The 15,260-nt window shown below is 38.9% G+C and overlaps 1 protein-coding gene across 7 annotated transcripts in view; it reads right to left on the bottom strand.

Moving 5' to 3' along the window:
• Positions 1 to 549: 549 nt before the first annotated feature.
• The window catches only part of ABCC9 (ATP binding cassette subfamily C member 9), a 75,295-nt gene continuing 60,584 nt past the window's right edge, over positions 550 to 15,260 (bottom strand). For all 7 annotated transcript variants that reach the window (XM_031597148.2, XM_090146403.1, XM_090146427.1 and 4 more), the window contains 9 exons: positions 13,812 to 13,913; positions 10,937 to 11,057; positions 9,852 to 9,982; positions 8,421 to 8,499; positions 5,708 to 5,816; positions 5,391 to 5,494; positions 4,663 to 4,796; positions 4,241 to 4,303; positions 550 to 2,189 (listed from right to left, as the gene is read on the bottom strand). In XM_031597148.2, the coding sequence (XP_031453008.2) occupies positions 2,052 to 2,189; positions 4,241 to 4,303; positions 4,663 to 4,796; positions 5,391 to 5,494; positions 5,708 to 5,816; positions 8,421 to 8,499; positions 9,852 to 9,982; positions 10,937 to 11,057; positions 13,812 to 13,913 (981 nt within the window). In that variant the 3' untranslated portion in view covers positions 550 to 2,051. The remainder of the gene's footprint in view (positions 2,190 to 4,240; positions 4,304 to 4,662; positions 4,797 to 5,390; positions 5,495 to 5,707; positions 5,817 to 8,420; positions 8,500 to 9,851; positions 9,983 to 10,936; positions 11,058 to 13,811; positions 13,914 to 15,260) is intronic.

Raw genomic sequence — 15,260 nt, 5'->3', positions numbered from 1 at the left:
TGCTGAACAGGATTAATTGCTTGAGGAACTAAGCTGTGCCTTTAAACCTGTTAGGGATATTATGCTCCAATAATTGGCAAACTCTTTGACCACAAACAGTACTCCTGCATTCCTCCAGCAAAATGACTGAGGCACGCTCAGCCCATAATTCATTTTCTTTTCTATGTACTGAAATAGCAGTGTTTGATAAGCTCCATACCTCTGGAGGGATGAATGAGCAAAGGAGGGGATTCTCACCTCTGTGCTGCCTTTGGAACAAATGTAAGAGGAAAGAGGAATTAATATGGGGGCCCTTTTAAGTTATTTAGGATTTCTGAAACGATTCCAGCCCCTCAAAGCCACTTAATATAGTGTAAAATAGCATTTCATTGAACTGATTAGTACCATTTGAAATAAATCAGGACTGCATCATCATCAAAGTTATGCAGATAAACAAAGTTATTTCTACTTCACACTGACCGAAACTGACTACAATGAATCCAATTAATTTTTCCCCGAAGACAATGAAATTAAATCAAGATTGATGCTGGCTGCTTTGCTCCGAAATCTGCGTAACAGCGTGCTTTTCCACTGTAAACATCTGCTTTATTTTTTTATTTTCTTTGTAAGACAGAGTTCAACACAGGATATTAATGGAGAGAAGAGCAATAACTTCTCACAGCAGTTCTTAGGGAAATCACAAAGTACTTTCCCTATTAAAATGTTCCAAGCTGAGTTTTGTGTTTAGTCGTATCATGAAGATTTTATTTTGAACAAGATGAAAAAAACAGATAAACCATTGTATCATCAGACTAAATGCAGTCTGAATTTCAAGTCTTACTTTTCTTTTGCCAGGTATTGTTTCATATTGTTTTCATTACACTAACAATAAGTTTAAGTGCACTTCATGTTCATTCTAAACCTCATAAAAATAGACAAATAAGATCACATTGAATATTACGATTGAAGTGAGCATTTCAGACTCCGCCTTTGAGAAAATGTCTGTGAAACTCCTAGGGATTTATTGTCCACTGGGCAATTATCATGATTCAGAATTTAGCCCTATGCATTAGCCAAGTGTGGGCAATCTTATCAAAGCTGTATGAGGTAAATACGAATATAAGTGACCTAAAATCTTGAAAATGCAGAATTCATTTGATAATTGTTCCAACATAAAAAAATAATTTGAAGGGCTTAAGACATATAAAGCAATTAGTGGTTGGCTGATTACACACCATTTTAAGTAGAATATTTTAGTGGAAATTTTTAAAAAGATTGATTAATATCAACTTTATACATTCAGATTAATTTCAATAAAAAGTCGTACAAAATGTATTCCTTTATGAGCCTATCAAAGCATGCAGAATTCCAAGATGATTTGTGTCCTTGGTTCAAAGAATTCTGTAGAACAAATATGGATGTAGGAACTGACTGTAGGGATAAGTTATCATTGCATAGAAAATGCAATACCGTGCCAACTATAGTGTGTGAACTAATGTGAAGGGCAGGAAGAATTTCCTTACTTCTGATGAATTTCCTTTCTCTCATTCACTGCTCATCCCCTACAACTTGAAGAGCAAAGTTTATGCCTTTGGAATGCAGCAGATTGCCCCAAGAGTTATGGGCTTAGATTTGTTGTCTTTTAACTTTCCTCCCCTGGGAATAGCATTCTTCTGGGGGTCTCTTGCTTCCTTGACAAACGGCACGATTTTATTCTTGGTTCCAGAATAACATATGCAGCTTGTAAGAGCACTGCATTTTCTTTTGCTCTCTACAAAAGAAAATAAAGTCACAGAGTCTATTAAAATGCCAGATTTCCAGGAAATCAAGACGTCTGCCTGTGTGTGTGTGTGCGTGCGTGTGAGCATGAAATTTAATGGCTTGAATTAAGTGACATTTTTATTGCTTTGAGAAATACATGCATTGCAATGGGATTTATTATTTTGGGAGACGGAATTGTGAATAAAGAAGAAGCTCTGAAAAAAAAAAGCTGAAAGTGATGTTACACTGAATTTAAAAATATGCATTTCATCTGTTTAAAAATAAGCTTTTAAAACACATCATGTGGTTCTTCACATGTCAGCCCGGACAAATGAAGCAAAGATGCCGTCCTCTTGAGAAAGCAGGTTCTCAGGCGTATCATATTCTAAAATGTTCCCTCGCTTCATGACAATGACCAGGTCTGCCGTTAGGATAGTGTGGACCCGATGCTGCCATAAAGAAAAGCATACAGAAGTTTTAATTATGATAATTCTCACTGCAGTTCATTAATGGGCTTAATCCAGGGTGTATGAAGTCGATAAAAGGCTTTCTTTGTTTACAGCGGTATTTGGAGTAGGTCCTTGTACTATATCTTTAATCTGAAGCCATCTCAAATTACTTCACAGCTTCTGGCACCTGGCCTGAAAACACTTACGCATGCACATGCTTCATCTTTACTCAGCTAATTGCTATTATGGACAAGACAGCTGTTGGAAGAGATCCTCCAGCATCACTGAAATATATTTTCCCCTTAAGGAAATACAGGCGAGAAACATCCTGGGTATGCCTGCACTGTCAGGTGGCGTGGCATCCTGCTCCACTCCTTGGTTGCGTACCCTGCCTGCCCATACTGCATGCATATTAGAACACCCCTAGGTTGTTTACTTCTGCAGATCAGTTAGCTCCCCCCAGTATTAAATTGGTGCTTGCTGCAGGGAATAGGTTGGTCCTATAGGTAAGAGGAGGTAGAGTTTGATTTCAGTGCAATGCAAATGTCATAGAATCATGAAATCATTGAATATCTTGAGTTGGAAGGTATTCATAGGGATCAAGTCTAACACCTCGCTCCACAAAGGACCACCCAAAATTCAACTCTCCTAGCACAGACTTACAAGACTGATGACAGCAAGTTAGGGCACAAGAAAGCCAGAAATCAAAGAATAGTTTTCTAAAATCCACATTAAGATATGGCAATTGGGGATGATATGAAGGCCTACTCATGGTCATAAATCTTAAAGAGAACCGGTTGCAAGATGCAGTGATCCGGTATAGGAATGTATTACTAAGATGTGGCCAGTCAGGTACAGATAGGACTAGTTCTAGAAGTAAGACATTGCACTGAAGAGGCAGAAATTTAGGAATAAATTTAAGGAATGGATTTGTTTAGCATTATAGATTCAATGTTAGTTGCATGTCCAGGCTCTTGTTAAATGTAATTCATGTAAATAGTAAAGAAAGAAAACAAATCCAGAAGTTGCACAATAAAAATGTTCTTACACTGTCATCTCAGAAGCTGTGCAGTAGAAAGGAAGCAGAATGAAAGGAAACTAAAGAGGTAAAAATAACTACCAAATAGTCAGAAGTCTTGTGAACAGTGTGGACTGAGAGAGTCTACTTGTGAGTCTTCACCAAAGTGGTGAACAGGCCGTCCTCCTTGAGGAGTAAGTTTGAGGCAGTGTCACATTCAACTAGAAAACCATCAGAAAGGACTAGGACAATATTGGCGTCCAAGATGTGAGATACACGATGCTGGAAAAAAGAAAAGAAAAACAGGTGGGTGAAGGAAGGAGCAGCCACGAGTGAAGAGCGGAAGGAAATAAAGTCAGTTGTGCAAGGAAAGCTAAATATTAATATGTGCCAGCTTGCTTGAGACATCAAGTTTGGAAAGGCAAAGGAAAGGTGAAGTGAAATTCCAGTGAGAATGACAATACTGAATGTCTGAATGGCATTTAACTGGAAAGGAATAAGCTTACTGTTAGCATGTTCAGCATTTACATATCTAAGAATCTTACAGCCTGTTGTAAATGAGCCTGGGTTAAGTCATTCATTTACACAAACTAGTCACTGACAGTCTTGAAACCAGACTCCAGGAGACATAACTCTAATCTCTAACCACAAGACTGGATTCCAGACAAAGCAAATGAAACAGCTGTTGAAACACATATTTATCTCTCTTTTAAAGCGACTTTCAATAATTGTTTAGCCCATGGCTTTGGTTTCAATTTGTTAATGAGAATAAATTTTCTTGGAGGCAATGCAGATCTGAAGTTTCCCATAAAGTCTTTTATATCTCAGTGCTTTCGTTTGGCCCACCTGCAAGATATCACTCAGTACAAAATTTCAGGTTGACAGTATGTGTCTTATCCTGTTGCAACATCTGGGAATATTCTGACTTTGGGTTTTAGTTTTACCTTGCTTTCATAGTGATGTTTAGCTGGTTAAAGTCAAGAATATCTGCTTGAGAAATAAGAAGAGAACATCTGCTAGCATTACTACTTACCGCTATTGTTACAACTGTGCGGTCTGCAAAGGCAGTCATCACGACCTTCTGCAAAATATTTTCCTACAAAACAAAAGGCTTACCTCAGTTATTTCATCCTCCTATATTTTACTTTGTTATGTGCCTTCAAATATCAAAAAGACAGACTCATATTCCACACCACCTTTCATTTGTGAACCAGAATCCCAGCAATGAAATGCTGCACAGGTAAAAGCAGACTCTCTAAAATATTACTTATATTCCTTTTATCTCTCACAGTAATAATCAAACCCCAAACGCATCAACAGAAACAAGTGAAACTAAACACATGGCGAACTGACAGTTTTCTCTGCTAAATAGATCTCATGGCTGACTTCTGGGTAAGATGATGCCTCTTCTCCCAAGTATATCCATGTGGCAATGGAGCACATTGCTATACTCACTGTGGCCATGTCTATAGATGCTGTGGCTTCATCCATGATAAGAATGCTGCTCTTGCGAACAAAGGCTCGGGCCAGGCAAAAGAGCTGTCTTTGTCCTACACTGAAGTTCTCTCCTCCTTCTGTTACCATTGCATCTATAATAAAAACCAATCAGTAAAATCAGAACACAGTGATTTTTGAGAGGGCACCATGAAAACTCTGTGCACTATTCCAGTGTGAAGCAAAATCCCTGAAAAAGCCAATATAGTTAAGCAAATGACCCAAATAGTTAAATCTGGTAGGATACGAGATAATATCTTAGTAATGTCATACACGCCTTATGGAAGGAAATAGACGAGCTTTCTTCACGAACCAGATCTCAAATGAAAAGGAAAATGCTTTGTCTGTGTTCAAGATAAAAGCTACAACTCTGCTGGCCAAGCAATATTCTGCTGAAGGAGCCAAAGAAGAAAGTCTTTTTTAAAACTCTTTTCTGATGAGTCACACATCTATAATGTTGAGGTGCCACAGGCTTTTTCTGCAATGAATGGAAAACCAGACTCTTGTTCAGATTTTCAGTAAGGTTATTTGCTCTGGCATAGAGACAGAATATTCATGAGATACCTGTCAACTGCTACATGATGGTTCAGAGTATAAGATCCCATGTAGCTATTTATATGTGTACACATTTATGCATGTATAATGCCATTATTGATATATATTATATATTCCTAGTGACTTGGACATACCAAGGCCTCCTGGCAATGATTTGACCATGTTCTTTAGCTGAGCAATCTCCAGAGCTTCCCAGAGTCTATCATCGGTGCACTTGCATTCTGGATCCAAATTGAAGCTGCAAAGAAAAACAAAACAGGGGTCTTGTCACTACAGTTACAATTCATGAAGGTCTTCTGCAAAAGAACAAAGTGGAACTGTGTACTTCACTTAATTCCCCATAGACTGTGGCTAGTTTGTGGTGATCTAGGAAGGTTTCTTCCCTTTTCCATCCCTTCCTGCCCACATCACCCATCACAAAAACACTGCTGCTCTTTTTGCATGCACCCACCGGATGGAACCACTGAACAGTATCGGATCCTGGAGGATAATGGAGAGTCGGGAACGGAGAGTGTGAAGAGGCAATTTGCTGATGTCTATTCCGTCAATCACTATCCTCCCTGTTTAAAACAACGAGCAGAGGGCACATGAGGGAATTGCATAATCAGATAGCAGGCAGAAAGATAAAGCAAATACTTTGGCTGGGCTCCAGGTGATGAGACAGCATGCCCCTGCATTCTCTCAGTGTCGTTAAACAAACATGGAGAAGGTGAATGCATGTAGAAACACAACCCAGAGGGAATCCAACCTTTTGGTGACATTGCTGCCTTTCCATATTTCTTTCCCCCCCCCCCCCCCCCAAGTTCCTTTAAAGGGAATTAGTGGCTTCTGTGTTATGTGATTAATAGTAGCACTGGAAGGATAATTTATTATGAGGAAACCTAATGTTTACAGCCAGAGTGAGAACAAGAGCAACAGTAATTAGCCACATTTTGTATCTTCCTCTGTTCTTGACTTTAACAGTAGCAGGAGATCTGTAATCTCTGCTTATTTCTTTTGCATAACACATGTATTTATCTACAGTCAATACATCAGGAGCCAAAAATCATAACTTTTTAACATGAGGCAGATCAGAAAAAAAAAAAAAAAAAGGATATCATACTCCAAGGCATTTTAATACCATTCATGGTGGTTCTTACATATCAATTTTACTTAAATATTTGGTTGTGAACTAGCTACATACTGTTCTTCTAGCATAAGATTACTGGAAGCAGTCACATTAATCACTCCTTAAACCAGTAGTTCATTCCCATACAAGAAGTTGTTGTATGAGCTGAGAGACTTAGTAAAGTAAGATTTTTCCATTTCTTGTCACTACTTCAGGTCAAAGAGCATATGGATCTCATCTGAAAATCTGACTTATGGTGTGCTAGCTGTGGCAACTGCAGATATTCAGAGTGGAGAGACTGGAGAAACGTACCAGAGAAACTGGGGATGGATACTCCATAAGTAGAAGAAAGTGGGAAGGGTAAAAGGAAGTTTTTCCTTGGTTCCTCAAAGAAAAATCAGGAACTACCAAAGTCAGTGACTTCCCCTGGACATAGAAACTTCCCTTTGTATATGGGGAAGCAATGGACCAGCGGAAATTGAATAAGGATACTGTAAGGGGTATTTTTCATCAGGCTCAACTCTTCCTTTTCCCTGTGGATTACTCCATGGAGTGGCTGCATGCAGCCCTGGGAGGTGCCTGCATTCATTTGTTAGGGACAACCTAACCACAAACTGGCAAATACATGGATTTTCAAAGCTGCGTGTATGGCATTTTGTAATTGCAAGTTTTTATGATATTGCATTTTGTAGGTTACTCTGTGATAAATATTACTGTGGCATGCTGTGGGAGCAAGATCATGTATTTGTGATAGAAGCCAGGGATAGGGGACTTTTAGGAAAAAGTAGGGAGGAGTTGGGAAACCAGGAAAGTAACAAGAAGTACTCAAGGAAGACAGATAGGTGGTTCAAAGAGAGGGCAAGAAAGGGAACGCACTAAATAAAGAAGTGAAAATAGGGGAATAACATGGAACGTACAAAAATTTTAAGAAATAACAAAGACATGCGGAACAAAGGTGGGTACCATGAATGAAATTTTGGCCCCAGTAAATTTATTCGAAATCTTGTTATGTAATTCTTTAAGAATCAGGACTCCACTCAGAAGTGAGCCAGCTTAGAAACTAAATATGGATTGAGCTGAGGCATAGAGAGGGTTGTGCACAAAGGACAAACAGGGGTCAATTAGAAGACTTAAGCATTCCCATTGGGAAAAATCGAGGACACAGAAGGAACAAAGAAAAGATATAGAAGGCAGATTAAAGGAGAAAGAAACTGAAAGTTGGGCACAAATATAACTGTTTGCACTATTTATATATCCAGGATCCCCAGTAATGAATCAGAAACCTATTGCCATAGATACATACAGGCACAGAACCACAACAAAAGCAAGTATTAGTATTACTTATCCTCCCACATCTTACTGGGACTTCCCTAGTAAACATTTGATATACAATGACCAAATTAGAAACATGGAAATCTTCATTAAAAAAAAAAAAAAAAGTGAATTTCCAGTAGTTTTCCATACGCCCCAACAGCTCACATGTATCTGTATTATAACTGCAGGGTGCATATTGCTGCATACTAGTTCATTTCAATTAGCTAGGAGAGTGAAATGCTGCAGGAGTGGAAACATAGCAAAAAGTTTCCAAAACCTTTATTCAGTTTCTGATGTAGCTGTGGGAAAATGCTATAAAATAAAAAATAATTATCAAGGGAATGGATTTGTTGAGTTCATTTCTACTCCACTAATATTATCACAGTTATAACAAGTTAATGCAGTTATTCTTTAGGGAGAAATTTAGAGCTCTGGAGAGTTGCATATTTTCCCTCTTATCTCAAAAATGGCATATTGTTTTGTTAGAGCAAATGCCAAAAATAAAAAATATTTTTTTTTAAAATGTGGAAGTATAATCTGTACATAGTGTTTCCTGGAAGAACCAAGTGCTACTCACAACAGGACACTTTGTACTTTGAGTGATGAGGCACAACAAGCCCCATTCTAATTGAGTATCTTCTGAGACAGAGATAGGATATAAATTATCAGAAAGTGTCCTTGCTTTCTCTGAAGAAATTAGAAGGGAGTGACTCAGGAGACACATACTCCAATGAAAACTAACCATCAAATATGTCCACCATTCTGAAGAATGCTAAAGACAGGGATGACTTGCCACTGCCAGTACGACCACAGATCCCAACCTGCAAAAGAAAACAAGATGTTCCATATAAAAGGCAGCTGTAAGTCAGACTTGCGGTCCTAAGAAAGCTGGACTGGACTGCTGTTCTAATGAGAAGAAAGGTTCTTCCCAATGGCCAGTGGCAGACACTAGAATAAAAACAGAAGACTGTGACAAGCACACTTTCTGTTCTATTATTGCACTGTGCAATAATACAAAGGTAAAAGCTGGGGTTGGGCTGTCACTGATGCTGGGGAGTGTGAGGCAGAGATTATTACACTGCTCCATCCTCCAGGTGACAACAACAGAAAAAAAACCCACATAATTTAACAAATGTTAATTTAAAGTGATGCTTCGGCTGCTATGGATCACGCCTTATCTTCAGAAATAAATAATAAAAAACAAAACCTGTTTAATTTCTCCTTATGGTTTGTGCTGACATCCACAGAGACCTGTAACTGAATGGTGAAGCGGTTTCATCTGTGCAGTGAAGAACTCATGTAACACGTGATAGAAAATCCCACTTGTTCTATTAAACAGTCCTATCTATCACATAGTAAAAGCTAGGTATTTTCAAGTTGATAAAAAAAGAGTGCTATTTATTTCACAGTGGGACATCATGATGTCTCTAATTTGCATGCAGTGGAGTTTCTTATTTGTATGCAATGGGTTTGCATGTATGCATTCTGAATGATGTCCTGATTGGACAAGGAACTTAAACATATGTACTTGGCTGAGCAATTTTTCTTTTACAGTGTAAAATCCAATTTCTGCAATGTATTGTCCTCAGAATAAATGCAATTTTAACCATGGGGGAAAAATATTTTTTGTTTGGTTCATTATTTCTGCTTATTGACTCAATCCATGGGGCAATGTAACATTTAATATTACTTTGATTTGAACATTTTATAACAATTCAGTAGCTGAAATTTAACCTAATATTTTCAGGTATATTGGGATATTTAGGCAAAAATGCTTAAACAAAATAGTTCTCTTTGGCAAAATAATGATTGGAAACATTTATCCCAGGAACATTTTTGAAACGCCAGAATTCTTCATCTGGACTTCAATGACACTATATGCTGAAATTTAAGATGTTCTTGTGTGTTTTTTCTGCTCCTGTTCGGTGTTCCCCTGTTCTCATCTCACCAACTACACTCATTCTGTGCAGTGGGGGTGGACATGGAAAGAGATGGGTGTCTGAGATGGAAAATGGATCTCAGCCAATAAATGATGCTGTCAGTGTGTTTCCTGACCCATGTCCATATAACTGTCACTGCAAACTGTCATTTAGTCGTGCTCTTCTGCTATGTTAGAAAACAAAATAAAGAAGGACCTGCTCCATAAGGAGGATCATATGAAATTGTACAGTACCTTTTGTCCTGGTTTAATATAAGCTTTAACATGTTTGAGAACAGGCTTCAGGTTGTTTTCGTATCGCACACACAAATTTTCAATCTTGATTTCCCCCTCTTGGGGCCAGTCTTTTGGGACTTGAGAAGGGTCTGAAACGGTTACAGCAGAACAAAACAAAACAAATGCTATCAGAAGGTCACTTTTTATGACAGTTCCTTTTTCTCTCCCTCTTTCTGGACGCCTTCATGAAACCACTTGAGAAACCTAGCCTTCAGTTTCATGCCAAATACACTTAGGGTAAAGGAATGCCTTCTACTAGGATGCATGCTCCGGCTGTTTCCCAAGGGATTTCAGGACTGCCTGATGGTCACATTAGCACTTATCTTCCCAATCACGACACCTAAGATGAGAGCGTGAATGCCTAAGGAGCTCTTGGCAATGAACTGGGGAGAAGCAAAGCAAACAGAAAAGGTCAGTGCAGTGTAAACGTGCTCTGAGGTCAGTAACCGACAGAGGAAGGAGAGTGGAAGGAAGGATGTTGTTACTGCATGACAATTTGAGCTGTTGACATTATCACAGCTCATATGTCATCCTGATTTGCAAACACGTAGATAGGTTTTGTCTCGACTAAGGAGTTTGGTTGTCAAGGAAGCTTGCTGACCTGCAAGCTTTTTCATCATTGCACTTCTAAAACACCAAAGCCAATCTGAAATACGTGCAGAACAAATAGTAGCAAATGGTTCAGGGAAGGTCTGACTACCACCATGCCTTTGTCTTGTAGCCCCCATTTTCTGCAAAGATCATGCATTTGAAAGCAAGGGATTTTAATGCATTTCTAGTTTTCATCTGTCTTTTCATTTATGGATTAGCTACATAGATGTTTTGCCCTGAAACATTCTGATTGTACTTCAGTGTCATGCTTTGTATCCCTGCATTTTGATTTCTGTTGACAGGCACTGGTCTATGCATTTTATGGCTGCTTTTGTCTAGCTTTGTCATTCAAATCAGTCCTCACTTTAACAATCCTAGAGGAAAAATAAGCCTCACAAAAAAAAAAAAAAAAAAACCAACAAAACAAACCACAAAAATTTAGAATGCAGTACCCAAGTAGCCATCATAGTTCTCTGACTCCATGTTCAAGAAGCTGTGTACTTTTTTTACAGCACCCATCTGTACTTCCAGATCAGCCAGATTCCTCACCACCCAGTTCAAATAGTTGGTTATCTACATCACAAAAAGAGAAAAAGGGTAGGGTTCAGATTTCTGTCTGTGCATCTATATGATTGAGTAAAAGTCAGATAAATTTGTGAAAGTCTTTGGCCTGAACCAGAACAGTGGGTCAATTACTGACATTGCAACAGTCCTAGACTCAGTGCAACAGCATCACATACATAACGGATCAGTCATACTCCAACACAAACAACAACCCTGACATATTAATTTACTGCTTGGTATTCTCATCCTTCTTTTTTGGAGGAGAAGGATGGAAACATCATACCCCCAGAGCCAAGCTGTGACTGACTAGGAGAGTCACTTGCTCCCTAGTACTGGAAGGCACTTTCTTTAAACACACAGACACAGAAGAAATCAAAACTGGCAACACTGTTTGTAAATGTTGCAGTTTCTAATCTTTCAAAGGCTAACTAAAGATTAAGAAAGTTGACTGTTTGCAAGTATATTGAAAAGAATGTGACGGTCACTTAAATTCTATTTCCTTCTGTGTGTGTTCAGATGATTCATTTATCACTGTGGAAAATGTGTTGGCTTTTTTTTTGATAGAAATGTATGAGAAAAAATGTATTATCAATTCACTGTTCTTTCATTCTTTTACTTTTATTATATATTACACATATAATATTATATATATATTATGTATTATTATATTTATTCTTATTACCAGTTGTAGTCAAGCAGGATTTGATAAATTGTAAATATATTTCTTGTAGTAAGCAACTGGTGATAATTAATTGTTGAACAAAGCTCAGTAGGTTAGAGAAGCTGAGTGAGGGCTGACTAGTCAAGACAGATAATTGTAAAGCAATTTCCTAAACGTATGTTCCTAAGTCTCTATGTAGAGGCCCGTATAAAAAAAGAAAAACTGGTCTTATTAGAAACTCTTGATAGTCAAGCACCTTTAAAAATTGAACCACTTATGTACCCGGAAAAGTGTTTGGAAAGTTCAGTTAACAAGAACACCCTACAAACAAATACACTTGGAGAATTGTTTTGTCATTTATTTGCTTGTTAAATCTGCCAAATAAGGTGTTTATTATGAATAAATCACACAGCTTCACTTCTTTTCCACTTACCTTATAGAGATGCAGTAGGCATACAGTAAATATTTTTCACTAAGAGTCAACAATAACATTTGTTGTGAATTTAGAGGATTTAGTTGATTGTCTTGCTGATGAGTGATGAGCTATTTGTTGTTCAGAAACACACATCTCTGTCCAGCTTTTGATTCAGAAATGTATCTACAATCATAGTTCTGTCAGATTTGATAAAAGAGTCTGGCATCTCAAAGGCCCCTGCCCATACCTTCAGCCTTCTTCACAGCTGTGCAATAGAGTTGGCAGTATTTATACAAGGGAAGAGAATAGGCTTCTGAACGCCTACTATAAACACCATGTTGCTACAAAGCTTGCACTTATCCAGGTCCAAACATCATCCCTCTCTTAGTTCCAAAGAGAAATGATACAAAACCTGTCAGGAGACAGGCAACGATCCAGCTGCATCCATGGTTTCACTAGAGCTATTGTGAGGGAGGAGAGAGACAGGTTCCCACTTTTGCTACTCTGCCAGACTTGAGAAAACGGCTAATTTGCGCTAATGATCTGTTTGCAAATACAGATTAAGTATAAAGTAGCCAAGGCAATGCAGACATCTTGGCGCTTCCAGATCTCTGCTAATGAAGCAGGATTACCAGGAATGTTTTCAGAATGAAGCTGAAAGTCTGGGACAGATTCTCAGTTGCTGGCAGATGCTCACAGTGATGTAACAGTGGCTCAAAGGGGACCTAAGGCCACCCTAAGGCAGCTGCCAGGAATCATCTGCTGCAACCATGGGCTTACCAGCATTTAAGGGTAAAGCCAAATCTTGGCGCTAGACCCATACCCATATCCTCTATATGACACCACCTTCCACCTACTAGTGCATAAAGCAGCCAGCTTTATTGTGCGAACCACGATTTAAAAAATTCTTCCTGCCACTATCCTCATCCCTGTTTTTATCCCCACTCTTCTGGTGAATTCAATTATATTTTTGCTCTCTGTGATGACAGTAGTCATGCTATGCCCATGATGCACTCTCAGCCTCTTTTACTGCCTACTGTGCTGAAGGACTCTTCTGTGACTCACCTTAAATTGCTCACAATATAGTTAAAATGAATTGGTTACCGTGCCACCAAAATCTTGTCTTTCCTAACCCCACCTCCTCTTTCCTACTGCTACCTGTCATGATGGACCATGCCTACTAGCTTTAAAGATCTCATTGTCCACATTCATTCAGAACTGGATGAATAATATTGGGCATCTGAGTAGATTCCATCCAAAGGCAGAACTGGCATTTCAGCTTCATCAGCAACGATTACATTGGTCTTTGGTTAAAAATTACCAATGTTTATGACAGCCTGTGAGGTAGGAGCATCTGGCAGGTTTTGCCATGTACAAGTGCAACCAACACTGTCTTGTGCAAAACAGAGTGCACAGCAGGTCCTCTTACGCATTTTAAATTTTTCTGCTCTGCTTGGGAGCACACAGGGCCTGGGAATGGTTGTGTTTTTTTAATTGGCTCATAAAATCTGAAGCAAGTCCAAGTTGCTCTGAACTCTTTCAACTTTGGCTTGAATCCATTATTTGCAAGATTGTTTTTTTTTTTTTTCACAATTAAGAAAGCTGGAAGATAATCATGTATATGTATTTTTTAAATTACCATAAAATGAATACATGGGTCTCAAAGTTCTTGTGCTTTGATACGTACCGTCAGAGCGTACAGGAGACCTAGCCCCACAAACCCTGAGTTTGGCCCTTCGGTGATGGAAGTGATAGCTGCAGTAAGAACTATGCAAGCACCAAGATAATCCTAAAATGAGACAGAGGGAGAAAGATTCTAGACAACATTAAAACTCACTGATAATAACATTTCTTCTGTTGCACAGCACATTCAATTTACTGAGGATTATTTCTGTAATGACACCTAGTCCTTAAATTTGGGTTGTTTTTCCTGGAAAAGACCAGGATTTTTGGTGTCCAAAACAGCCTACAGGAGCTTGCTGGACACAGATGAAACAGGCCAGTATTTTTTCAAAACCATTTGGGCTGGAGTGTCTCCATGTAGCTTCTCCCAGAAGAGGAGGTATTAAAAAATGTAATGAGCACGTGAAAAGAAATCATAAGAATGGCATAACATCCTTAATTACAACCTTTAAAGCAAATAAATTCCACTCCTTTCCACTCTCTCTCACATCTTCTCAAACATGCATTTACCTTCCAAAACAGAAGTATCAGTCCATGAAGGATTTTGGCAGCATTTACACAAGTAATGCACATGTTTTTTGGGCAGACAGATGTAAAGTGTCTACATTATGTAGTGGGACACCGTGCATGGGGAAGACATCCCTAAGCCTGTTCATAGCCTGCAGCAAAACACCATTTGCTTGTTGGTAGCAGTAGCTCAAAGCATTAGAACAGTGTAGTTGTGGGGCTGCATCTGGTCTGGTAAGCCTTGCTCTTGCAGAAATTGCTGTGGAGATTGAACTGGACAGATCTAACTTCTCACAGGCTTTTTAAAAGCTTCAGCCAGTTTTCTTGATGTGTATCTCCATTTTGAAGTGAATGCCAGATACACAGTGGTCTCATGCAGTCATCAAGGTACCTCATTCATGGGACTGCTGGCGTTCCTACTCTCCCACTGTTCCCTGCATGATATTTACTTTGGATTACAAAGTTAGCATTTTCCATCCATTTTTTTCCTCCTATTTGATAATGTCCTGCCTGGAGTCTTTCCCTCGGAGATTTGAAATGAGGGCTTTGTTGTTCATCTATCTGTAGGATGTGTCGATGACCAGATGACAGACTCTAACTTAACTGCAAGGAAATAGAAGTAGAGTGCTCTTGAGTCTTCATGAGCAGCTGGGACGAGTTGCTACTGGTCCTTTCTGAAGTTCTCAGTGATATGCAGTACCACTGCATGATTAGACAGAGATAAACGAACTACTCCTTGGTGACACCACATTATTTCTGATGAGATGATGAAGCAATGCGTATTCTTGGATCAGTTTCACGCCACACATATGCAAGTTTGAGACTGAGACATTAATGGGCATTGCCACAGCTTATTCCAGGATTGGATGCGTCTCTGTTATTTATCTGTCTTCGATGTGGAAACAAGTTCAGCATGATCTCGCATGCTGATAGCTTCATGCACAAG

Source organism: Phasianus colchicus, chromosome 1 (genome assembly GCF_987193195.1).
Source record: "Phasianus colchicus chromosome 1, bPhaCol1.hap1.1, whole genome shotgun sequence".
In the NCBI taxonomy this organism is placed as follows: domain Eukaryota; kingdom Metazoa; phylum Chordata; class Aves; order Galliformes; family Phasianidae; genus Phasianus; species Phasianus colchicus.
This window is presented reverse-complemented; position numbering and strand designations above follow the sequence as displayed.